General features: G+C 45.6%; 1 protein-coding gene across 1 annotated transcript in view; it reads right to left on the bottom strand.

Annotated features, from left to right (window-relative positions):
* The window catches only part of cacna1ba (calcium channel, voltage-dependent, N type, alpha 1B subunit, a), a 167,876-nt gene extending 142,814 nt beyond the window's left edge, over positions 1–25,062 (bottom strand). Inside the window, exons 1-3 of the mRNA XM_036526129.1 lie at positions 24,767–25,062; positions 19,603–19,708; positions 14,752–14,891 (exon numbers count right to left, since the gene is read on the bottom strand). Coding sequence (XP_036382022.1) covers positions 14,752–14,891; positions 19,603–19,708; positions 24,767–25,026 — 506 coding nt within the window. The 5' untranslated portion in view covers positions 25,027–25,062. The remainder of the gene's footprint in view (positions 1–14,751; positions 14,892–19,602; positions 19,709–24,766) is intronic.
* Positions 25,063–27,825: the final 2,763 nt, after the last annotated feature.

Raw genomic sequence — 27,825 nt, 5'->3', positions numbered from 1 at the left:
CTCCGGGGTGAAGCCAAGACACCCTCTCTGTGAACCACCCTTCAAGCAAGTAACGCTCAGTCTCCCAAAATCGAAGGGATTGGTCTGGAACCACTGTCTCGCAAATGTTTTCCACACTAAATTTCTCTTTTTCAGCAAGTCCTCATTGATTACACAGTGATTGCAAACTCCTCTGCACCGTCTTGTGTGGGAAACAGTCAGATATTGGTGTTTTTTTTTCTACAAAGCATATTAAAAAAACAAAGCCTGTGAATCCTCGCAGTCGCAGCGAGCTGTGAAATCTCATACAAAGCGGATAATAAATTACATCTCTTTTCCTTGCCGACCTGTTAATGGCTTTAATGCATCATGGGTTCCTGGCAGGTGCGCCTGATTTCCTGGTAAGAGTGGCTGTCGGGCCGGCCTTGGCGACAGCGCACGTCCGCCACGTGATGTACGGGATGGGAGGAGAGGTGGTCCGGGTGTGGAGAAATCAGGCACCTGTCAGGCACCCCATAAAGCACCGCGCTAAAGAGCAGCGCGTCTCTCTTCCGCTGGCTCCCAGCCCTCTCTGTCATACATTAAAGCCCCTCTTACCCATAACAAGGCATCGATTGACACCTGGCTGCGGGGCTCGTTAGAGCACAGAGCTTTGCCGGGTACTTACAGACGAGGACATGTATACATGCACAAATACTGAAATGCCATACTGATACATACACGCATGTACAAAAAATACACAGCCCTCATAGAAACACACACACATGAGCAAATGTAGAACCTAATCCCAAATACAACTACGTAAACACACAAAAAAACAATCCCATACACAAACACATACACATTTGAACACATACAGGATACACCCCCCCCACACACACATACGCACACACACACACACACACACACACACACACACACACACACACACGCATATACAAACATGGCCCTACCTACCATACCCAACCATGTACATACACAAACATTTATTGGACACACTCCCCCTCCCCACACACACTGCCGGCTGAGGCAGGGGGTCATGTTCTGTCATTAAATATTCATCGTCTCCCTCTTCCTCTGACACGACTGGCGGCTGTGCACAGCAGTTCTCACATCAGGAGCAAGTGGGCGGTCCTGGCTGGGCGTGCGGTCTCCGCCCCCACCCAATGAGAGCGCAGGACGGCCTGTTTGACGGACAGGCGGCCGAACAGGTTGGCCTCGCAGCTCGGCTGACTGGTGACACGCCCCCCCAGGGGCGCTCAACCAGCTGTTAAAGAGCTGTCACAAAATGCCACCAACATCTCCCGAAATAATTCCCCATCCACCACCCAGCCATTCCCCCCTCCTCCACCCAACCCCAACCCAACATCCTCCCCCTGCTTCTCGGAGTGTTCCAACAACTGAATATTTCGGAGTCAGATGCCAAAGTAAGATGGCTGGTTCCTCGCAGGCTCCAACGGCTTCGGGAGGCACAGGGGAAGGTCGCACTGTGGTTTACTGTAACTGGATGATCGTCACGTCTGAGGGGACAGGAGTCCTTTTCAGTTTGGGGGGTGTGACCTTCCCCAGCAGTCTCCTGTGGCCACGCCCCTGCCAGGGCCTGGGTATCTGGCCCGCCCTGTGCTGGCACTTTCACTAAGGCCCACTGCTGATGCATCGAACAGCAGTCACAGAGATAAGGCTCCAGTATGAATCACTTCCAGTTCCTGTTTATAACCTTACATATGTGCCCAGCAGACACCTTTAACATGCAGAGCATACAGCTCATACTGTATTTAACACATGATTTACACAGCTGGATATTTACTCAGACGATGCAGGAGAAGCACCCGGCTCAAAGGCACAACAGCGCTGCCCCACCTGGGAACTCAACCTGGAACCTCTGAGTTACAGGCTCAGCTCTTTACCGGTGACATCACTCTACACCCCCTTCCCCTTTCTGGCACAGTAAGTGGAGAACTGGTGTATATGCTTTCTTTCATTCCATCTGAGATCTCAGATCATCTTACAACGAGGTACTGTGATTCCTTAATCTCTTCATTTTCCAGACTTTCATTCATTTCATTCACCACTAGACTTTACGCACCTCTGTCCCAAAACACATCTGACCCTGCTGCAACAGCGAAGTGCTGTTAAGAAAGTCGGACCTGCATGAGGTGGTACCTTCTCAGAGCTGCATCCCTCCTGGGATCTGATTCATATACCTGTCCTTTCAAAAGCGTGTTAACAACTGCAATTACTGTAAAGTCAAACCAATTGCATAAACTGCATCTTTTTTCCCCTCCTGGAGTGGTGTGAATAGTTCACATCAATAACAAAATTAATTTACAAAAAAACAAAAATCTATGAATGTGCTGTAAAATGGAACAAGACAATTTACTAGCTATTACGGAAAAAAATTAAAAATAAAACTCTGAGCCTTAAATGGCCAGGAAGTCAATTAGCGGGGAACTCATTAGGGAACACAGCACAGAGAGTAACTAAAGTTTCCACTCATTTCATACTGTGTCCTGCCTTAGTTCCCCACGGAGGGAACCTGGATCAACACAGTGAGTCAGTCAGCAGGACAACGGATGACACATGAACAAACATATACACACTCATGCATACATACATACATACATACACACACACACACACCCGCATGCCCATACCAACACTCATACACACATACACACACACACGTATGCACTCCTGCACACACAAACACACTCAATACACATACCAATATTAAGACTCATACACAAACACTCAAGGACCTTTATGTGTGTGTGTGTGTGTAAAACCTTGCATCTGTCTAAAATATCAGTCACTCTGATGAATGGGGGAGCAGGCCTGCCAATCAGGGGGCTGGTCTGCAGACTCGACGCCGCGGCTGTGCGCTCACTGACACCGTTTCTGGGAATCTCGTTCCCGCCATTAGCATGCCGGGCGGCGGCACCAGCAGGGCAGCCAGCCGAAAACCGAGCGAGGAGCCGGAGGATTCATCACACCTCACCGAGGGGTGAGCCGAGGACATGGGCGTGGCCCTGAGAATCAGGGCTCACAGCAATCACAGGTTTCAGCAGCCAGCTGCCTGTCATTGATGGACCACAGGAAAGGAAATTAGAGCTCTCACAGGAATAAGCCTGCGCTATCATTTCGGCTGGGCTATGTATACTGTATATGCACTATATATGCACACATATATTTTTATATACGTATACGCATATATATATATATATATATATATATATATACAAATATAATTGTCTAAAATGTCTTTGCATGCTGTAGCATTAATGTTACCCTTCACTGGAACTAAGGGGCCTAGCCCAAGCCCTGAAAAACAGCCACAGACCATTATCCTTCCTCTACCAAACTTCACAGTAGGCACTGTGCATTCCTGTAGGTAGCACTCTCCTGGCATCCGCCAAACCCAGGTTTTTACGTGCTACACGCTTCAGCACTCGGTGGCTCCGCTCTGTAAGTTTGCGTGGTCTACCGCTTCGTGGCTGAGCTGTTGTTGCTCCTAGACGCTTCCACTTGACAATAATAGCACTTACAGTTGACCGGGGCAGATCTAGCAGGGCAGAAATTTCGCGAACTGACTTGTGGCAAAGATGGCATCCTATGACAGTGCCACGTTTAAAGTCACTGAGCTCTCCAGCACGACCCATTCTACTTCCAAGGTTTGTCTATGGAGATTGCATGGCTATGTGCTTGATTTTATGCACCTGTTAACAATCGTTGTGTCTGAAACACCTGAACTCAATCATTAGGAGGGGTGTCCGCGTACTTTTGGCCATACAGTGTATATACAGACATCCACACACACACACACACACACACACACACACATACTGTATATAAGAGAACACACATCACAAGTGCAGTGGGTTCTGCAAATGCTAACTGTGTTGAAATGGAGACGCAATGAATCTGCATGCAGTACAGGAGCTCGGGTTAAAGAAGAGGCCCTGAACCATGTCTGCTAGTGGAAAAAACCACTGAGTTATTAGAGGAGTCTGTCGCGTATTAGGGAGACACAGGGGCGAACTGAAGGCATGAAATAGGGTGCAAATAGAGGGCAGAGAGCAGGCTCTGGAAACGAAGGGGGTCTGGGTTTCGTTATAATCTTAGCCTGCATGTTACTGTGCATTCTGCTCTCTCTGTGTCCCCTGTGCATAAAGACTAATCAGACTTCTCCAAACAGGATCAATGTAAATATGGTAGGCCTCTGCACAAAGTAGCAGGCATTACCTTTTCCAGAAACTCCCACGCAGACTTAGCCAGATGACACACACACACACACACACACCACTACCATCCCAGTTGCTGAGTCAGTACCAGAGGGAAATGTCCTTCCCTAAGGCAATAATAGACAGATTTGTTTCTGTTCAGTCACAACGTATCTCACACAGGAACTCTGTATATCACTCAGGAACTCTGTATCTTACACAGGAACACCAGCTCACACAGCAAAGCTGTATCTCACACAGAACCTCTGATCCTTAAGTAGGAACACTGTACCTCACTCAGAAACTCATTTGTCAATTGGTACAACAATCCATCTATGAACGTGCTGAGGAGCAATGCATATTTACCTGGCTATTTAATCAAGCAAGTCTTACATACTCATTTTGAATTCATACTTACTTTTTCATCAATTACTGTGACCACCACGCTCAGGATGATGTGTTAGAATAAACTGAGCCCCTGCTTAGATTCAGCACTCAAAGATAAAGACGAAGCAACACGTTAGGCTGAAAGCCTCCCCTTGTAGTTTTTCTTTGGAATCTACAAAAGACAGTTCAGTACAGAAGTATACGAGGACTAAACTGAGGTGTGGCGGGGGAGATATGTTAAACTGCTCCTTGCTACACAGAAATGAAGGAGGAAAATCCCGCAGGAGATCTCTACATCCCTCTGATGGCGGTTTATGCGAGTGTGAGAGTGAGTCATGTTCTTCACTGTGTACACCGAGCTGCAGTAAGGGACAGGTACCTTCCTGTATCCTCAAACTGTTTGTGACCATTTTCTATTATTAACAGTCTATGCTAATTCAGATAAGGATCACCCTTTAGCTTCCCTTTTTTAACCTAATTCCAATCAATATGGTAGCTCTGCCCTCCTGTACTATACACAGTATCATTTTAGATATAATAGAAAAAAAAACTACTGGTTTTATTTAAAAGTGATTCTCTTAATCTCTTTGTGATTATAAAAACTTTTTTTCATTTAATCTTATCCCTTTGTTGGAATTAATATTCTTTTGTGTGAGGCATACAATGGCAATGCTAGACATGATGAAGCAAATATAATTTAATCAATTTAATGTCCTCTGATCACCCATTTGAAGTTAGCTAGATGTTACTGTCCCACAGCCTTGTTTCTATAATGTTCCTTCTAAAACTGGGGGGGGGGGGGGGGGGGGTCTACTATTGTACGCCATAAAATGCATCTGTTTCTTAGTTGCTCGGCACCCAGGATTTGGGGGATGGGCTTTGATTAACTGAACGGTGTCAGCATGTGTAAATGTGCATCTGATTGGTTAAAGTCACTGAGCTCTGGAACCCATTCTGCCTTTACCCCTCCCTACCAATAAAAAAGGGTGTGGGGGGGGGGGGGGCGGGGGGGTTGGGGTGCTGGGGTGCTGGGGTGGGGGTGGGGCGGGGTGGTCATCAGGCAGGGTTACTCAGCACTCACTTGTTAAAAAAAAAGAAAAAAAGCCAAAAGCTGCACAAAAATGTGCAGCACCAGTGGCGTGAGCCGTAACTATCATTACAAAGAAACAACCAGCTCGCTTTGTAAACAGCAGGTGATGGCTCAACCTTGAGAGTCGAGTCCACAACATGTACTTCTCTCTCTCAATCCGCCCAACCTTAAGTGTCCTTACCTGCATTCAGAGCCCAGCTGCCTGCCCGAGATAAACGCTTTGCTTATTCCGAAAGTCCCTGGAAAATTAGCCACGCTGCCACAGTGAATTTTAAAGCTTCTTCAAGTATTTTCCTGTTTGGCGTGGCCTCACTTTGAAGAGTCGTTAACAGCTCTGTGAAATTACCACACATTTACTGTCCTGTCTTAGTTCCAGATTAAGTAAAAGGTTTAACCCACTGACTCACCAAAAACCTACAAACCTGCTGCGACTTTCAGCCCATGATACAAGGCCATCAGTGAGGCATTGGGGGGGGGTAGCAGTGTGACGCAGTGATGAGGAGCAGGGCTCGTAAAAAAGATTGCTGGTTTGATTCTCCACTGGGGCACTGCTGGCCTTTGGCTTTTTACACTGTGAAAGAGGGAGGAAACCTCAGTCCCCCCGGAGAGGAACGCATAATGAAAAAGAGAAATCCCTGCTCTGCTCACGCACGCTCTGAAAGGCCAGATCCTTTTATTGTGTTACTAGTGTTGCCACAGAAAGACAAAAGTGAGAACAGTACATAAAGGAACACCTGCTCCTGGTTCAGGTGCTACACTACGAGCGAGGGCACAGAATTCCTCTGCTAATTGGGTGATATTTACTCTGCAGCCCCACCCCCAGCCCCCAGACCTCCTCCGTTATTGGCTGCTGTCTCAGGGAGGCAAAGGAAGACAGGCCTGACAGTGCTGACAGTGTGTGCTTAAACATCAGGGACTGAGAAGTGTCTACATTTTATTTACACGGAGGTGCATGGTGGGAAACGGGGGGAAAAAAGAAAACAAACCTAATCCAACGTTTGTTAAAGCGTTTACAACAGTGTCCTCCAGACGGGAATTTTTTTTTTTTGTAGATCGCCATGTCAACAAAGAAAGATATGAATATTTGCTCCTAGATCGCAGCATGCTCCACTGCTGGCTTAGAGAGGGGGAAAAAAAAGAAAGTGGAAACTGACATTGTGTTGCACAAACAGATTCACTCCAGGGAGAGGACTGAACTCACACAGCAGCTCCTTCAACTCGCCGCTGGAACTCACTCCTGGAGTCCTCTCCAGCTTGCATCAATACCGTAAAGCCAGAGGAATGAAGTCAGCAGTATGGCAAGGCAACACCTCCGTTGTAAAGCACTTCCAAAGGCGGACATTACAGGGATGGGAAGATGGGCAGGAATGGCACACAGAGAGCTTACAAACGCCGTGCACAGCTTGAACGGGAATTCCACCATCAGTCAGTGCATTACTACGGCTTCTGAGTCAATCGAACCCCTCAGCCGTGAAGTGCCTCTGTTATCGGAAAGCAAAAAAAAACATGATTTACATCAGACACTATGCAGGCAGCCGTCACTCACAGGAGAGCCAAATCTGAGGCCTCTTCTCAGTGTACTCTCACACACACACACACACACACGTGAGCGTGTGTGCCGACACACACGCGCACACACACATGCACATACACACACACACATGCGCACACACATATACATGCATGCACACACACATGCACATGCACACACACACAGGCACATAGACACACACTCATTTCTCCACATACACACTGACTCATGAGACACACATAAGCACATACATGTCTGCATTTCAAAACGGGATCACACAAACCTAAGGCTCAATCTCTGCACCGCTGTGGGAGCGAATGCTGTGCTTTACAGCGAGAGGGACTAGCTGCATGCACCAGGTCCTGCTCACACCCACTATACTCCACAGCTCTGCTTCTGTGAGTGCTGCTGTCAGCTGCCTCATCACCCGCTACATTCCTGACGTTCATTTACATTTAAACAAGCATGTAAGAAAAAAAGGCCAGAGTGTGGACAGGGAGAGGTCCAGCGAGACTGCGACTCTTACACCCCTGGAGGCGTGTAAATGGAGCAGGGAAGTGATGACAGGGCTGGATATTGCAGTCTCTGCAGAATCTGCTTCTTTAACAGCTGCACCAGAGGGGACACAGTGCAGGTTATTGTTAACAGCAGTGAGAGGAGGATCCTCCCAGCACAGGGGCCGTGTCTGAGGGACTGCAGAGCAGCACTGAGGCTGACTCACACTGAGACTCACTGAGGCTGACTCACACTGAAACAGACTGAGACTCACTGAGGCTGACTCACACTGAAACAGACTGAGACTCACTGAGGCTGACTCACACTGAGACTCACTGAGGCTGACTCACACTGAAACAGACTGAGACTCACTGACGCTGACTCACACTGAGACTCACTAAGGCTGACTCACACTGAGACTCACTGAGGCTGAGGCTGAAATAGACTAAGACTGAGTCTTACTGACACTAAGACTAAAACTGAGACAGACTGAGACACACTGACACTATGAATGAGACTGAAACAGAGACACACTGAGACTGATTACGTTTCTCGCTCACACGAAAAGCAGTAGGATTTTTAGGGAGGAGTCAGGTATCAGGTAGCCAGGTAGTCAGGTAGCCAGAATCATAGAGTTAATGAGTATAGCCAAGGTAAGACACTCCATACTTACTAAATACTCAAACATCAAGCTCAAAAAGGCTGTTAGCCTTTATAATTAAAATAATGATATGAAGAAGCATAAGAGCAAGAAGATAATTTGTAGGAAGAGGAAGGAGAGAAAGAGGAAGGAGAATAAAACTGTATATAAGTAGAGTCTGCTCTCACACTGACATGTTAGCGGTTACAACATGCAGTGACCATGGACAGGAGACAGCTCATATATTTCTGAAATCTCTGACTGCGCCTGTGGATTAATATTGGGTTTCTACCTAAATAAGAACCCCAGCAATAACTTTATCAGCAAATCCAACTGTTAAAGACTCCACACCTGCTCCACTGCTTAAAAAGTGCTGGATCTCACGCTGCCTGCTGTCAGTTAGAATGAAGTCTGATAGCTGTTGCCTAACTGTTTCTTAAAGCTCTGAAAAAAAAACAACATCAGCTTGGAGTGTGGATCGATAGAAACAATGCCCATCTCAGCTTACAAAACCTGAAGCACCAGCAGGGCTCTTCAGACGCAGAGACCTCCTTCAGATTAACAACCAGTCCTCTGCTCATGAGGAGAAAAGCGAGAGAGAGAGAGAGAGAGAGAGAGAGGGAGATGAAAACTGTGTAATCCAACCCCTTTAGAAAGCGCTAATTCATTTAGTCTATAAAATCCGAAGGAGACGCTGTCACCCTTCAGTAACACAGTACAATCTATCCACTGCCACACCTTGGTTTGTTCAGAAGGAGCCAGGCGAGCACTGGGGCTTGTTTTTTTGGTTTTATTTTATTTAGTTTAGTTTTTCCAGAGTGTTCTGCTGTAGTTCTATTCCCTGGCTCAATATGGTATTGATCTGGGCGTAAGCACAGAGAGGGGGAGATTTACTCTTTTATTAGCAACTCGTAATGTCTGATTGGGACTGATTAAAGGTCTCAGGCTGCCTGGGGGAACAAAATAATCTGAGGCCCGAATAATCAAATCAGCCAAAGGCCGCAGGATGAAGCCTTCAAATAAAAGACTGTGCTGTTTGTCAGCGCACAGAGCAGAGACAGGGTGAGAGATCGGGGAGTCTCTTTTTCAAATTCATGGCTTTCTGCTATGCTCCAGACTGCGGCTGCAAGATAATTACACTTTGAATGCTTTATATCAATGTATAATAAAATATTTACCAGACTCTTGTAGAGTGCAGTTCCTCAACAGTGCTGGGGAATTTTTAAAAGGGTTTGGGTAACTCTAACCAAAAACAACCACAGCAATGAGCCAATACCCTGCGAACAAAAATTTGTTTAGAAACTAAAGGAGAGAAAACCAGCAACGCAAATGCACTGTAATTGTTGTTGATTAAAACGTTCCTTCAACAAATCCCTCCCTCATCAGCGGAAGAAAATTCGGCAGGATTGTTGCCCATCAATTACATCAATTTACGGAATCTAACAGCCGGTATCAATAACGGCCTGCGGCCATCTGGTCCTCCATTTGTCTTTCCCCCGCCAGCGTGCCGGAAACACTCGAGAGCCGCCTCGAGATGTTATTTCCAAGGGCCTGTTCTGAATGGCCGTATTGATAACCAGCGAGTCAATGATAATTACCATAGTGATAGGTTTCTGTGGGGAAAATCTCCAGGCTGGGGAGGGGGGGACGGGGGGCTCTGGGAGGGTGAGGCTCGTCCAGCACACTGTGTTCCAGGAATGGTCAGTTCGCTTGTTTGTTTCATCACGGGGCTGATAGCATTAGTGGGACATTCCCTGCCTGGCCACGCCTGGCCCACAGAGGCCCGGGCACGGTTATCGCACCTGGAAGGCCTGCTCCAATCGCATCGCTTGGCTCTGCTTCCCAGGCCTGTCCTGTTGCTGAGCTGCATGAATAAACACGCCGTTTCCAAGGTGACGCACTGACAACTCGTCAATAACCCCCCTCCACACCGGCAGCACGCTGTCCTCACTCTCCTGTAATAATTGCTGACCCCCTCAGCTGCCCCATAACCCACCTGGGCTGAGATAAAGTCATCCTCCTCAATAAAGCTGCACAGTTTCCATTGACGAATGCTTGTTTTCTTGCAAATTGCCCTGGGTAAGACCATCTGCCAAATGAGTAAATGTAAAAGCAATGTTCTGGCCAGTGACTAACCGGATCACTCTATGAGGACACACTGGCCAGCACAGCTCTGTGTCGTCATATTCAAATTCTTCAACAACCTCCACACTGAGTTTGCGGCATTTGTTTTTTCCAATGTTAGAGGTTTGTTAATCATGATTCAAAAGGAATATGAGATCAGGGTGGTCTTTTTTTTTTTTAGAAGAATTCACTTTTGCCATGTGAGCTTCGGAGGAGTCAGACTGCTGATTTGATTGTATGGGGAGCAGGAGCAGGGCAGAGGCCACGCCTTCGCTGCCCGGACGCCGGTCCCCGGTGCAGGAGCCCAGACTCACTGACGCACACAGCGACCCGGGGGAGCCAGATCTGTGACGGACAGCAGGACCAAATCCAATCAGCGGGCGTCTCACAGAAAACAAGAAAAGAAAGGAGAGGAAGTAGAACAAACTAAAGTGAGCATGCAGGTAATGATGTCTACAGCTGAGGCTATTGGAACACAGCATGCAGCCAGAACATGGCCAATGGTCTTAGTGTAGCTGGTAGGAACATGGCATGCAGCCTTAGTGTAGCTAGATAGAAGACAGCACACAGTCTTAGTGTAGCCGGTTGGAAGACAGCACACAGTCTTAGTGTAGCCGGTTGGAAGACAGCACACAGTCTTAGTGTAGTTAGATAGAAGACAGCACACAGTCTTAGTGTAGCCGGTTGGAAGACAGCACACAGTCTTAGTGTAGCCGGTTGGAAGACAGCACACAGTCTTAGTGTAGCTGGTTGGAAGACAGCACACAGTCTTAGTGCAGCTGGTTGGAAGACAGCACACAGTCTTAGTGTAGCTAGATAGAAGACAGCACACAGTCTTGATGGAGCCGGTTGGAAGACAGCACACAGTGTTGATGGAGCCGGTTGGAAGACAGCACACAGTCTTAGTGCAGCCGGTTGGAAGACAGCACACAGTCTTAGTGTAGCCGGTTGGAAGACAGCACACAGTCTTAGTGTAGCCGGTTGGAAGACAGCACACAGCCTTAGTGTAGCCGGTTGGAAGACAGCACACAGTGTTGATGGAGCCGGTCTTATGCAATGACGCCAGGAGGCTGACGTAAGCCTCAAAGGGAACACTAAATAAAGCACTCAGCCGGCAGGTACGGTGACGCGATTGGAGCCAGGCGACTCCCTGGCAACGGTGGGCAAGCGGTCTTTAGGGGGAACACACCGTGTTGCTGCGACTGCAGGAAGCCCCGGTCTCAGGTGCGGGGAACCTCAGACAGGTGTGAAACCTGCCTCAGGTGCGGGGAACCTCAGACGGGCGCAAAACCGGTCTCAGGTGCAGGGAACCTCAGACGGGCGCAAAACCGGTCTCAGGTGCGGGGAACCTCAGACGGGCGCAAAACCGGTCTCAGGTGCAGGGAACCTCAGACGGGCGCAAAACCGGTCTCAGGTGCAGGGAACCTCAGACAGGTGTGAAACCTGCCTCAGGTGCAGGGAACCTCAGACAGGTGCAAAACCGGCCTCAGGTGCGGGGAACCTCAAACAGGAACAAAAATCTTCACCTTTTTGTGCCATGGCATTTGCTGTTTGCATTTGTAACATGCCTCAGATATTTGGCTGCTTTCTTGTTTGCGACAGGTTAAGTTGGAGAGGGTTACAGTTGTCGTTACATTGGGGTTAATGGTTAGGACTGTGGTCTTTGGTTAGGATTGGGCCTGCTGACGGCTGTCCTCAAATATCACACCTTCTCCATCACCCCCCCCTCCTCATACTAGCAATTTCTGCAAGGCATAACCAACTGTCAACTGTTATCTGAGGTGATGATAAAGCACTGATAAACCTTTCTTCACCTCCTTCTCCTTCTCTCCCCCAATCCCTCGTTATCGCCACTCCTCCTTCTTCATAATGTTTCCTCTGTTTTCAGCAACATTACTCCCTCATCACTCTTTTGCTATACACTGTAACCCCTGTCCACCCCCACCGCCCCCCCACCCTCATCTGCTTTCACCCTTCCCAGAATTCCCAAGGATGCAGAATCAGGGTGGAACAGAGTATACATATACGGTTCCAAAACCACTTTGATTCATTCCTTCACTGAGTTTCCACAACGGCCATCATTTACAGAGTGAATCTAATCCCGACCGGATCGGGGCAGGCCTTAAGAATAACCAGGCACTCATAAATTTGGGGAAAAAAGCAATGACACAGTATCTCATTGGCAAACACAGCCAACAACAACAACAGCAGCAACAAAAAAAACTCCATATAAAAATGGCTTGGCAAGGAGTCATGTTGGTTTTATCCAATTTTCTGAAGGCCTTCAAAATGAGTCCCCATCATTTTTTGATGTGCTGTTATGACAACGCTCTCAGAGGCCCATTCTACAGTCGATACAGCATTAGGAGTCTGGAGAGGCAACAGCACCAAGCAGCAGGCCCCTCTGCCTCAATGCCATGCCATGAATTTGATGAAAAGGCCAATTTCCATGGCTAATATCACTGCTGCACCTCCACAATTACGGCAGTTTATGAAGGTGCACAGCAACTGCCCTGTGAACCCAGACATGCTATGTTGTAACTGTAAGAATACAGAAAGAGGCAGGAAGAGACATACACATATATGGCCAAAAGTACGCGGACACCCCTCCTAGTTATTGAGTTCAGGTGTTTCGGCCACACCAATTGTTAACAGGTGCATAAAATCAAGCACATAGCCATGCAATCTCCATAGACAAACCTTGGAATTAGAATGGGTCGTACTGGGGAGCTCAGTGATTTTTAACGTTTAAATCTCATAGGATGCCATCTTTGTCACAAGTCAGTTTGCAAAATTTCTGCCCTGCTAGATCTGCCCCGGTCAACTGTAAGTGCTATTATTGTCAAGTGGAAGCGTCTAGGAGCAACAACAGCTCAGCCACGAAGTGGTAGACCACACAAACTTACAGAGCGGAGCCACCAAGCGCTGAAGCGTGTAGCACGTAAAAACCGCCTATCCTCTGTTGAATCACTCACTACAGAGTTCCAAACTGTGTCTGGCTGCAACATCAGCACAAGAACTGTGCATCAGGAGCTTCATGAAATGGGTTTCCATGGCAAAGCAGCTGCACACAAGCCCAACATCACTATGTGCAATGCCAAGCAACGGCTGGAGTGGTTTTATGAATAGCCCCGGATCTCAAAAAAAAAATTTTTTTTTTGATTATCAAAAACGTAAGTACATTTTGGGTACTCTGAAAATAAAAATAATAACAAAGTTGAATGAGAACTCAGATTGCAGTCATTTTGTTTATTTTGATTTCATGTTGTGAAAGCCAGCCTACGTACCTGACTGGAACCTTATACATCTTATATTCATTTATTCATTTTACTCTGAAATAACTTGAAAATGGTGCAACCATCGGGTGAAAATCTAAAGATTTCTGGGCTGGGCTAAGCCCGCAATGTTCCAAGATCCTAACAACGACTCTGGTAGACCGCAATGATACAGGATCGTAACTTCTGACACAATGCGTCTCATTTGAAAGTGAAGGTCTCATTGAACCTGCAAATTCTCACTGATACTTTTAATTATACAGGTTACCTCAAACATAGCATTGAATAATTCATTTTGGCATCAGCCCAAAAAACAAGAATAAAAGTGCACACATCATAATAACTATATCCAGTCCACCGTAACACATTATCCGATCATGGTTTGCATACCAACACACAAATGCTTGTGCACATTCCCTAAAAAATAAAAACAAACCTCTGTGTTGCTATGAGTTTGTCATGTGAATTAATTTAAGCTAAGCTGCTGAAGCTGGAAATAAAGTGTACAGGAGAGACTGCACTGAAAAGAATTTTGATGTCACATGTCTATGAAGCCAAAGATATGTGTCAAGGAAGCCAAACAGATATGTGAAATCACACACAAATATAAATCCAAATTATTCCTTCATGTTTCTGCTCCATGTCCTGGGTATTGAGCCTAACTAGATTTCACATTCTTAAGGACACTTTGCTGAAGTGGCTTAGTATTAGGTTTGGACTCAAGAATAGAACCAATATTCACAAAGCATTCTTAACTGTGTCCTCTGGCTCCTGTCATATAACTCCATGCCTTCTCACTGGCCACATTTGGCAGGATATACAAGACCTTTATAAGTAAAAGTAATTATGGACTGAGTGATCCTAAATAATTTTCTTAAGGTGAATTTCCTATTTTTTTTGCAAACAAACAACACTTGGAAACTTAATGGACTGTTTGACCACCAGAGTCTTCTCTGCAATCGTTTGCGTTATTGACCGTCCCGTGGATCAGCCACTTCCTCAGGACTCACCCGGTTAAGACGACCACAAAATCCATCACGTTCCAGCCGTTCCGGAGATAGGAGCCCTTGTGGAAGGCAAACCCCAGGGCGATGATCTTTATGCCAGCTTCAAAACAAAATATTCCAATAAAATAGGGCTCTGTGTCATCCTGGTGGGAGAGAAGACAGATGAGTTACATTTTGGAAGAAGTAAGGTAAACATGTGAACTGTAAAAGATGAGAGGGAAAGAGGGAATGGGAGAGGGAGAAAAGTTTGGTCCATTATTTTCCTCTACTACAACAGACTCACAGAGGATGGATGGATTGTGGAACAGGCTTCAGTATGGCTCAGGGACTAGAGGAAGAGGAGGGAGAAGATGAAGATAAGGAACAAGAAAAAGAATAAAAAGAAGAAGACATGAGAGAAGGAAGAGGAACGAGGGGAAGAACAAGAACGAGGAAGAATAACAAGAGAGAGGAGGAGGAAGATGAAGAGGAAAATGACAAACAACAAGAGAATAAGGACAAGAGGGAGAAGAAGGAGGGAGGACCGCTGGTATCCAGCCAGACTCCTCTTAAGCATCTGTCTGTGGAGAGGAGCACTGCTGAATATAAAGCCAGAGATTAGAAAGATTGAGTTCTGGGTTGTGTGTTTTCTTTCACTGGCTCTGTGCACAGTGCTTTCAGTGGAGAGGTAAATACACACACACACACACACACACACACACACACACACACACACACACACACACACACTCACACACACGCACACACACACACACACACACACACACGCGCACACACACACACACACACACACACACACACACACACACGCACACGTGCACACACACACACACACACCTGCATGGCTGAACAGATTAATCAATACATGATCAGCGCTAAACTCCGGGGGAATATGGGGATGGTATGAGGAGGGGCAGACAGTTTCACTCATGCTCTGTCTCCCCTCTGCATGGATCCTGTCCGGCTTGTGTTCTTTATTCACACACAGATCGAGAGCCTCGTCTTATTGTCAAATAAAAAATTACATTTGTACAGCGCCTTTCATAGATCTCAAAACTATTTACAGGAAGAGGGACAAATAATCTCAAACGTGTGGCAGCTACCTGGGTGATGCACGGCAACCTTTTTGTAGCAGAACATTTGCTTCATAACAGCCGAAGTGTCAGGCATTACTTTAGCAAGTTAAACTGACTTAAAGCCAAATTTAGGGAGCCAATTTGCAAATCTGCCAGGATACCAGGGAAACCCGTTCTCTTTGCAATAGGGACAACGGTAACTTTAAAGACCACAGTGAGTGAGGACACTGGGTTAACATCTCTTCCAAGTAGTTACAGACCCTCCTACTAGGCCCCACCCCTCTCCTCTGCTCTCATTCGCAGACAGACAGATGGCCCTACCTCCTTCTGAAGCTGTCAATCACAGAGATGGACATGACTCCGCCCCTCACTCAAACAAGCAGTGGGCCCCACCTCCCTCTGCAGCCATCAGTCACAGACAGACAGATGGCTCCGCCCTCTGCTCACAGACAGATGGCCCGGCCTCCCAGTCTGTCAGGGCTCGAAGCAATTGCCCTCCTCCTCTTCCTGCCAGGCCTCAACACAAATGCACTCATTGCAATAAATGAGCCACAGGTCCCATGAGCGAGTCATGGCACGGCAGCCAGTGAGATAAAAGCCTCTCTGCCTTTCCCCCGCTCGCCCGTTACAGCCATTCCACAAACCAACACCACAATTCAAACCTGAGATGCACACAGCCGAAGCATCAGACGGCCATAGAGATATCCGGCACACACATGGCATTTCAGATTTCCGATCAATATGGTTGAGATGCCGGTATCATTTTTCTTCATGGGGTTGGGATCTTTTAGTGCATACTTAAGGTAAAAGCTGGATCAAATCACATAAATATCATCTTCCACATTCATATGCATCACATTCAATATTCAACGAATTCTCATTCAATACATTAACATACTATCATCCTATTGTCACGTGAACAGATTGACCAGTCTCTGCTTGACGGCTCTTGCACTAATGATAAAAAAAACCAACACCACAATTCAGCCAATCCCAAGCCTCCAATGCACTTAAAGCAAGATGCTTAATTGCGGCGAGAGGCAGCAATTAACACAGCCCCTCCATATCGCCATCCTACTCGCTTCTGCAGTCGGGTACTTTTCTCACCTGCCTTGTGCTTTATTGTGTGATAACCTTGGCATGTACACCTGAGTTCCCTTTGTGCCTGTGTTTCTGTTCTTAATTGAACGACAGCGTGAACGCGGCTCCTTTCAGCGCAGACTGACAGGCATTGTAGCAGCAGCATGTTTCGGCTGAATGTCTCGGAAAAGGTCCTTTGTGCGGAAGACGCAGAGAGAAGGCAGCTCTTTCTGCGGTCTTTGAACGAATCAAACAATCGAACAGCTACTTTGCTTATTATCCCGAGTAAATTCCGCTGGTACGACAACTTCAAAGTGGAGGCATAAAAAACTTTAATTAGATTTCTAAAATGCGCTTCACAGTGATTTAATGAAAGCAGAACTCCAGTAAAAAAGTTTTATGACATGTGTCAAGCACTGATGTGCAGAGTTGAGAATTCTGCATAACATTCTGTAAGCTGTGAACCTGACTCTCCATCTTTAAACCAGCCTTAATACCAAGCAGGGCAAACAAAAAAGAAATCCTCATAAAGGCAGCAAGAATCACGTGAAGAAACATTCCGAACAAGAAACTCAACATGCTGTTCATTCATTGCAATGATTTCATTGTTTCCAAATTTTTTCAGCACACAAAGCTTGAGGCTGCAATCTCTATTTCTTGTTAAAGGTGATGTGGTGTGCCTCAGCGATGATACAACAGCACAGAAGTGTATAACACTGCTGTCTATCTGCTCAAAAAGTCACAACCCACACTTTCTTAGGAGGAGTAAAAGCCAAATGATTTATGATTTAATTTAACCTAAGCCAACCGAGAATTCATTTCTCATTTCCAGTGATGACCTGCAGAATCAAGGTAGGCATGGAATTAAAGACTCTGCTGCTGGGGGAATGGTCAGGTGGTCAGACTGAGAAGACACCAGGGACACCGGGGACACCCCCCCCACTCACACCCCCCCCCCCTCACACCCCCCCCACCCCCCAACTCCCTCAACTTTGTAATAAGTGCCATGCAAACTTGATTGACTACAGTGAGCTAGGACCTTGGTTTAATGTCTCATCTGGAGGATGGAAAGACAGCTGTTGCAACGCACTACCTGGTTTGTCTTTAAACCAGTGAAAGTGAAATGTGAGGATGGGCCACACAACCTGAAGATGTTAGCGAGTTAGAGAATGTGTAAGACAGAAATAAGACTCCTTATGTAACTCCCGCGTCCTGTATATGACGAAAGGAGGTAAAAATAAAATGAGAATCAATTAATGATGCCGGAGATTCTCTGCCTTGTGGCATCTATAATGCATGCCTCTAAAAACGGTCATGACTTATTAATGGACTTTCTCTGGAGTCAGTGTGTGTTGTATTTGGGAACAAAAAACTGAAACATAAACAGTCCTGGAAACCCACCCCAGCAATCTTCCCAATGACTGTATTTCTGTGACATCGAAGTCTACTGACCTACTGAAGTCTAAACGTCCTTTGTTAATAAAGGCTCTCATTGGACGGCTCATCTCAATCAAGGATTTTGATTGACTGTGGGCAGAGCCGCGATGGAGCGGCAAGGCAATGTTCTGGCCTTCTGGAGCAGAGCGCCAAGCATTGAGTGATGGCCTCATAATTCCACGGGGTCAAGCTGCGCGTGGACTCGGCCAGGTCAATTAGCCTCACCGGGGGGGGGGGCCCTCTTAGCCACAGGGTGACGCCCTGCTTCCTCAGAGAAGCCTGGCCACCAGCTGCTCTGCCTCTTTGCCAGCACCGGTCTCGCAGTGATCACCCCTTTCATGTCGCCGGCTGATGAGAGGATTCCACAGACAGTTTTAAGGAGAAGCTGTTTAAGACGAGGCAGAGCAGAGGTATATCAAAGGGATCTCTGCGTGATGCTTGTTAGCCTACAAAGTGGAGCTGGAGAGCGGAGTCCTGCCAGCCTGGGAGGAATTGCCTGGTTCTCTGGGTGCCTCAGAGCGAGGGATGTAGCGGGTGCTATCTTTACATGCATAGATGCTTATGTATACTCTAAAAGGGATCAATTTAAAAACTGTATCTGATTTCACACATGAAATGCAGGTGTGCAATCACTACTTTTTGTTGACAAATATATGAAAATATGTAACATTCTAATATTACTAACACTGCATAGAGCAACGCTTATGTTTATGATCATGTCATGTTTTTACATTACATTTACATTTATTCATTTGGCAGACGCTTTTATCCAAAGCGACTTACATAGGTTACAGTTGTTTTACAATGTTATCCATTTATACAGCTAGACATTTTTACTGAGGCAACTGTGGGTTAAGTACCTTGCCCAAGGGTACAGCAGCAGTGTCCCAGCGGGGATTGGACCGGCAACCTTTCGGTTACGAGTCCTGCTCCTTAATCACTATGCTACACTGCCGCCCATTTTACAAAAATATGAGGATAAAATATTTTCAAGCCCCAGCAATCAGTACCTTGAACATCCTTTAATCCTGTAATAGAACTTAAATGATGCATCCTGTAGTCTTTTTATGTAGGCCAGGAAATCCACTCAGTGGGTTTTTACTGTTTCTTCCCCACACCTTCACTTTACTTCTTCAGCTTTAAATATAGTCAACTCAAATTATTTATTATATAGTTCTTACACACACACACACACAAACACACACACACACACAAAGACAAACACATGTGTATTTATAAAACACAAGGCAGTAACACTTACCAGTCGCTCTGACATGGGGGTCTTGTCGAGGGCAGGCAGATGCTGTTCCAAAGCCAGGACGATGCAGTTTGCTATTATGGTGGCGAGGATCATGTATTCAAATGGAGTGCGGAGGTCAAGGAAGGCAAACATTATGAGTGACATTTATATGCATTTAACATTTTCTCCCGTGAACCACTCACTATGACATCAGATTACAATGAGGCTACAGACAGACATTCTGTAAGCACAACTTCAGAAAACAGTGATGTAGTTCAGTTTTAGCTGTTAGAACAGCCAAAAAACAGATATGTTTCTCAACTGAATTCACCTGTATACTGCACAAAAATAGAACATTTTCAACATACTAGATCTCAAATAATATTGAGGAATTGAAAAAACTTCAGCTGCATTTGAGGTGTTGAAATAAAACCTTAAATTGAAATGATATGAACTGTGACTTCCTAAAACACCACCCTTACATTACCACCCTCTTTTCTGTGTTTCAGCCATCATTCTGTCTGTCCTATCTGTACAGCATCCCAGCGCCGTCAAAAGCATCCAAGAACCACTGTGGTCCCATCTCTCTCCCTCTCTCACTCTCATAATTGTCATACATAGCAGGATATACATCTCTGAAAGGTCTTTCTCTGTTTCTCTTCTCTCACTTTCTCAGCCTGTTGCTGTCTCTCTCTCTCTCTCTCTCTCTCTCTCTCTTCTCATGTTGTCTTGCTCTCTGTATTCAGATGGTTATTTTCTGTGGAGGTTCTTAATAAAAATAATAATAATAATTACAATAATGACAAGGTTCTTACATCTTTTCGGGGTCCCATTAATTAACCATTAATGAATACATTATTAAAACATCATTATGATTTATCGGGGCATCTGTACTAAAGTTGTCATCATTCAGTTGCAGCAAACGACTTTAGGATGGGCAGTGCAGAATGAGCTGGCCGATGCTTTATAGCGTTAATCGGTGTTCAATGAGCATTTAAAAGTCATTTATAAGGGGAAAGTAGAAGTCTGCTTCGGGAGAGTCACTGTGAAACAATTAATTCATGTTAATTACAGCCACTGCAAAATGATTAATGCTAAAGTTTAAAATAAATGTTTTATTGTTAATGTGTAAAAAATGAGGGTTCATTAACAGGTCCTTAACATAAAAACAGTAGCTAGACTGTGCTAATTCTGGAGACAGAGCTTTGTCTGAAACTGCCTCCAACCTGGTCATGACTCCTCATTATCTTCCTGATCTGTTCAGGAAAACAATCTGCAGATGAGTCAAGAGAGAGAATGAGAGACTGCAGCTATCCTGGTTGCATTTCCTGTCAAAACATTTTAAATCCTTTGGGTTTTTTCTATCTACAAATAAATCTGCCAGTAAAAATCAAAGGTATCCAGCCTCTTTGTCTCCGTAGCTCAGAGTGCATGTTGGAACATGTGAAAGGTGTATGTGTCTGTCACAAAGCAGAAGTCATCCCTGCCTTCTCCCTCTGCAAGTGTTGCAATGATACAACATCACTGTGTCAGAGGCAGAACGAGAAGACAGCTCTGCCTGCTCCACTCCCTGCCAGCCGATTGGCTGTTCCCAACCCTCTCAGCCAATGAGTGAAAGCGCAGAGCAAGGTGTGGGTCAGACGGGGAAGCGTGCTGGAATCGGGACGTTCTGTGCGCTGCCAGCTGCAGACTCCTGGATGCACGCCACTGGCCAGGTAGCAAAGCTTTCTGCTTGTCATCTCGTTTTAAGGGTACTGGCAGAGAGACGTGCCAAGCTGCTCTATTAATTGTTTACGATAAAAACGCACGGTGTGGAGACTACAGGTCTCTGCAGCACAGAGGCACAGGAAGAGCCTCTCAGGCAGAAACCATGCAACAGCCTCAATTTACTCTGCCAGGTACATACGCACACACACACACACACTCACACACACACACTCACATACACACACACACTCACACACACTCACACACACACACATACACACACACACTCACATACACACACACACTCGCACACACACACTCACATACACACACACACACACTCACATACACACACAAACTCACACGCACACACACACACACTCACACACACTAACATACACACACACTCACACACACGCACCTCACATAGTGCATACTCCATTATGGATGGCCGGTGAAATGCTTCAAATAAAGCAAGCAAAGATACAAAAAGTTTTGATTTGATACCTTGTCTCTTATCTATAAAACCAGATTTTGACTTTCTTTCACTATTTCAGACTGAACCTGGCAACTCCTGCCTTAAGTATGAGATGTTCCCAGAGGTAAACTCCTGAGCTATAGTACAGTATCCTACCAATGTTCACAGTTCATTGTGAATGACAGCAGTTCACACCCCAATGGATGCTTAGACATCTGAGTTGTCACCAGGCAATTCAGTGTTACCGTTGAGGTATACAACGTGTTTAGCCAATGTTAAAAGGTAATTGATAATACATAATACTAGATACTATTGTAATTTTGGTGTGATGCAGTTGTTTGTCAGTAAGATAGCCAAAGTGTTTCTCCTCCTCGCAAGTTAAGTGAAGAGTTCTGCTGAATTCGTAGTTTAATTAGAGCTCTCTAAAGACGTTCAGGCTTAATTATGATAGCGCAGGTGGTCGGCTATCTCTGCCTCTGCCTCGAAAACCATCATCACTTCTACCACAGCACACAGTACAGCTGCCCGAGGAAGCGCCACGCCTCAAGTCAGACTTTTTAAAGACAACGAGGTTAGAGAGCGAATCGCGTCTTTTATGTTTTATCTTTTGATTCGGGGAATCTCATGAAAGACATAATTTAATAGAGTCGAACTTTCAATGGAATAATCGTATTATAGCGCACATCACAGGTTTTCTTGCAGCGCTTCTGATTCGCGTGACCTTTGCCTGACAAAGAATTCTCCTGAGAGAAGGCACAGAGAGTTCAAGAAAAAAACGTCTTCCTGTCTTCATCCGTGCCCTCACGCTTTCCCTCTTTGGCGTGGTCAAAGACAGCAGAATTATAATTTATCAGCCATCATAAATGAGATACCCATCAGTAACTGCTCAAAACATTCAAAGCGATAATGAATTGTTCTAAAAGTCAAAAAGTTCTCACCAACGGGTGACCTACGCATCTAATAGGCATATGTTTTAGTTTTTTTTCAGCAAGTGGTGAATGAAATAAAATCTCGATAGCAAATACAGTTAATCTATTAGATTCTCCTACTTTTGCGGTCGGTTAAGGGACGGATTTGAAGCACAGGACAATTTTAATGATTTAATCTGGTTTATACAATATTTCGACGTCAGTCAACATAATGCGGACCACTTAATTTTAACCAAATTATCCCTGAATGACGGCATTGTTTGAAACACCGAGCGTCTAACACGTTCGCCTCCCTATTTAGGTGTAATTTCTCTACCGGCAGCTTCGGCTGAGTCGGCTCCAGTTAGCGTCTAATAAATGTCTCCATTTTGACAGTGTAAGGAATCGACCTGCGCTTTTTTTTCTCGGGGGAAGCTGCTTTCGCGTGACACCCACGCAGAAACTCCTCCTGTCTGGGTGCGTTTATCGGCCAACCCGCAGCCTCCCGCTGGATCCTGCCATTTAGTGCTGGGGCGGAATGGGCGGTTCAGCGGGGCTTGGCCAGTGGGTGAGTTCAGGACCCTGGAGAGCGTCTCCGCTGTAAGAATTCTTGGGCGGGGGACACGGAAGTTTCGGCAGTGCGTTTTTGAACAAGGCTGTGGCACCGGATCTAGAGGAGCTCGATGCGAGATAATAAATTCATACGTAAAGGGCTGCATCATATAATGTATTGACAATATGTGCGCTGTGTTGCGAAACACGTTGACATGTTGTCTTACAAATCACTCATGCGAAACTATAGAGTATATTGTAAACTGTAACAAGGAGGTCCTAGTAAACACAATGCTGAAAACTGACGAAATAAATACATAGTCTAGCACTGGCAAATAACCGGAACGGAGTTACATTTGCATTCTTACATCAGCTTCTGTGAAAAACAAAACATCTTTTATCCAAAGCAGTCCCGAGCAACCAACTATTTCCGAAATAGAAGATTTGGATATGTTAACTGCCATTGGTTTAAGTCTCATCTACCACGCGAAGTGTCCATTTGCATGTTTACTTTGGTTTTCGTAACCCTTATACTAAACGTACCCTCCCTTTATTGTACCATATCGACATTTACCCGTTATGGGGTATTCTGTTCTGATCTTTAGGCGTACAGAAGCGCAAAATGAAATCCTCGAGGCTAGTGAACACGGTGTGACATCGCAGGCTAAATTCAAACATATGTAGAATTCAGCAAGTAAGAAGCCTGGTCACAGATTCTAGATTTGATGTTCCGTGAGGCAGTCACTGGGGGCGGAGCGTCAGCGTTGGTGCCACGCAAAACTGTCTTGGTTGCTAGGAGCGACGGGAGACCTGCTGCCTGATACAAAGAGGATCGATACGGTAGTGATTTGATATGAAAAGAAAACAACAGCTTCCCCGGGGATTGGCTACAGTAAAAAGACGGTGACCTGACGGAACATGCTCCGCCTCACACCGGGAAGAAATGCGCCGTGGTCACATCTGCGTACTTTGAGGGAAGAAATAAAACGCCATGCATAATGAATGTCTTTACAAAGTCCATTAAATATGAGATTTTGTCATGCATTTCACTTTCCTATGATCTGAGTTGAAACGAATGTTAACCCTACCCATGTTTAATGAAGTTTTTTTCCCCCATTCAACATTCTCCTTCATCGGTGGGTTAAATAGATAGTGCTGAGGCAGATTGGCTCTTAGCTGTAAAACACCACCCATATGTGCTTGTCTCGGCTCTTGACTTGGCTACGTATTTGGCTTTTGTTTTGTTGGCAAGAAATCAGGGAGCACCGATGACTAAACTGTTAGGCCAAAAGGTTCTGTTGCTAAACAAGCTTGTCGGTAGACAGTCAAATGGCCAACTTGCTATAGCAGTTGCACCCCTGTTTTGTACGTCAGACTAGCAAAGGGACCCCATCAATCTTTTTGTAAAGCGCAACCACTGTTAACTGAAGACATGCACACCACGTTCAATTTATACGTTATTTTGAAAACCTGAGAATCAAACATACTGTCAGATGACACCTCGAACGCTGATTTTGTTGATACCACAAAAAAAGGATATGGCCATTCTGTTATTCTCTTGGCATATTTCCGTATGATATTGTCCTCGCTAAAGATGAACAGGGACCGGTTGACAGTGAAGCAGTTCTGTTTGACGGGGATGGGGTTATAAATGGCCATTGTCCTGGCTCTCTGGGCCATCGACTGCTTGTACATCCTCTGGCCGCCCGGGGGGCCTCCCTGCCGGCTTGCCCCTCTCCCTGCCCCCGCCGGGCTACCGCCTCCATAGCGGGTTGGTAGATCATCTCCGAAGCGAGCCATTCTAGAAACGTACAGATCCGAGAGCAAAAATCCAAACTGGCATCAGATATAACCGAGAGAAGAAGCATCACAACACGTACGTTATCCCTGCTTCGAGTGCATCGACGAGTGTGCAGCCCGCAGTCTCTTGAAGGAAAACTAAAAATATATATTGTAAAATTTTAAATGTTTCATTTAGTTTTTTTCTGCTTGTTGCGCGAGTTGCCCACACCTGGTTAAATCCCGTTCTTTCTCATCCCTCCGTCTATTCCGTCTTCCAAGTGGCAGTGAGGAATTAAAGAAAGTTTAAATTCTAACGTTACACAATCCCCGCAGGGTGGACTTCACGTTGCCGAATGGTGACAAATTCATTCCTGGTTTGAGAGCAAGAATATCCAGCTCCACACGAAAACAAGATTATGCGACAAAAGCGAAAACATCTTTCTGATCAAAGACGCTGACAAAATGCGTCTGGCATTTAGGCTACAAAATAGCTGGCTGGCTAATAAGACTTAAAAGAACAAGACAAAGACTCCAGATGTTATTTCCTTTCCCGTTGTTCCGATTTTTGGCTTTCTCCCAAACAGATACGATGAAAAATCTGGGGTCTCATTCATCCACACCGTTCTTTTACACATAATTAAAATCAAAACACAACAGAAAAATCGCGGGATTTTTACTTCCCGGTCTGTTTCTTCTTCGCCAGCTAGCAGTGTCTATGTAACCAATTTTTCGTGCCCCTGCTCCTTATGAATCAATGCATGTGACTAAAATAAGCCAATCAGTAGCTCCACCTGTACCGTTACTGTAGCCACAGCGGTGCGCGAAGAAAAAAACCTCTGTTGCTTCTTGTGAACAGTTTAGCCCGGGTTATTTTTAATCTCTGTTCGGAAAACTACGGTAAGTGTGTTCCCCGATCTTCCGCAGCAACACGCTTCACACAAGCGGCCGTTTCTTGAAGAATCTCCAGGCCCCTCTGCAGTCCGCAGAGACGGTGCGGTTACGTGCGTTACTTACTTCCTCCTTTACCGAGGCGCGCGTCTCAGCTGGAGGGGGTGGGGTAGGGTGGGGTAAATTGCTAGAATCGCACATGAATTAACTGCTGAGAGGGAGGTGGTTCCAAGCCTTGCGATAGAGTGAAACGTAGTCAATACTGCTGTTGTATTGACACAGGATTGAAACGTCCCCCTTTGTATTTACATTCTACGAGAGAATCGAGAGAATCAATGCGACAACATTTCAATAAAATTATTCTCTACGTACAACTTAACAGGTGCAACGAATGATTCGTAAGTGTTAATTTTACATAGCTGCTCCTGGCATGTGTATGTTCAAGTAATTTTTTCTCAACCAATAATTGGAGGGGCACGAATATACCCGTATTTAAAAAAGTTTTCGTCGTCTTCAGCTCGCATTACTGTGCCAGAGCCTGTCAGATCCCGTAGATCTGGACCACAGCGTACTTACCGTTTCGTTTATTCACCATTGAATTGAATTCGCATGTGCCCGTCGTTTTGTTTTGATTCGCTGTTACTCCTTAACTAATCAACACGTGGTGCCTAATTGACCTTCTAAAACTATAAGCAAATGTTTAATGTTTCTAAGTGTAACTTACAACGCAATGCATCAGTCAGAATTCGTGATTCATCCCTCTGAACTCAAACTCACACCGCAGCTTCGCAAACGAAAATTTAAGGATGGTCTGTTTTTAACCTCTATTTTCAGAAGCACGGAGTATTTGTCTGGCGACCACAGGGATTTCAACTGCGGCAGCTTCTGTCGGGGCCCAACTTTGCATTGCCCTCAGACCCAAACGTTTCTAAACGATTCTACAGGGTAGCTGAGGCAAGTTTCGCTTGACCACACGTGCATATTGCACTTTTGGTCGAATATTCCCGTTGTGGCCTTTTAAGCTCTCTCTCTCTCTCTCCGATATGACTACACAACTGATATTCATCCACTGATTTTTGAGATCGCATACCAGTAATGGAGGGTCACCCATCTGACCGTGTCCATTGGTGCATTAAAAATGTATTCTCCACAACTGGAACTCGGCTATGCAGTAAACGTACACGGATTGACCTGAGATGCCACTTTCAGCTGGGGCTCCTTTGGAGCTAGAGAGCTGCGGCGAGCTCGATCCGTGCAAGTCTGCAGGCGCGAGCCTGTTCCTGGATTAATCCATTCACACACTTTCACTCATGACTCGGATGCAATGACTCATCCTTTGGCGTCAGCCCCAGTACACGAGCAGGAAATTTACAAACACTGGACGGCAGCAAAGTGGAAAAAAACGAGAGACGCCTTTATTGTACAGCACAACCTGTGAGACTCATTTCCTCCGTGCTCATGACACGCGCTGAGCCTCTGCGGTACCCTCCGCGTGCATCACTTTCATAAGGTAAAGTTCTTAATTTCCAATGTGACGTCAGATCCGTGGAATTCATCTGGAAAAAAAAATCGAGGGTCCCATATTGATTTCAGCAGATAAGCATAAATCACTGGTAATTGTGGGAAGAATATATGGTGCTGGAATAAAGAATAAAACACGTGCTGGTTTGTCTGAAATGGTTGAATTGGTTGCAAATGTATGTATAAATAAGTAACTTCTTTACGAATTTCCCTTATTAATTAAGTGAAGAAACGCAGCAGTGGTGACGACCGAGTCAGCCTTTATGAATCCCTGTCCTACCATGTGCTATCAATAGCTTACTGATTCGAACCAATCACAATGGTTTGCTGTGATGAGCAAAGTCTTTTGATTGGTTTGACGGATGTCATAAACTGGAGGAAGCTACCTCTTTCTAGAACTGGCTTACT

Source organism: Megalops cyprinoides, chromosome 4, assembly GCF_013368585.1.
Source record: "Megalops cyprinoides isolate fMegCyp1 chromosome 4, fMegCyp1.pri, whole genome shotgun sequence".
NCBI classification, from domain to species: domain Eukaryota; kingdom Metazoa; phylum Chordata; class Actinopteri; order Elopiformes; family Megalopidae; genus Megalops; species Megalops cyprinoides.
This window is presented reverse-complemented; position numbering and strand designations above follow the sequence as displayed.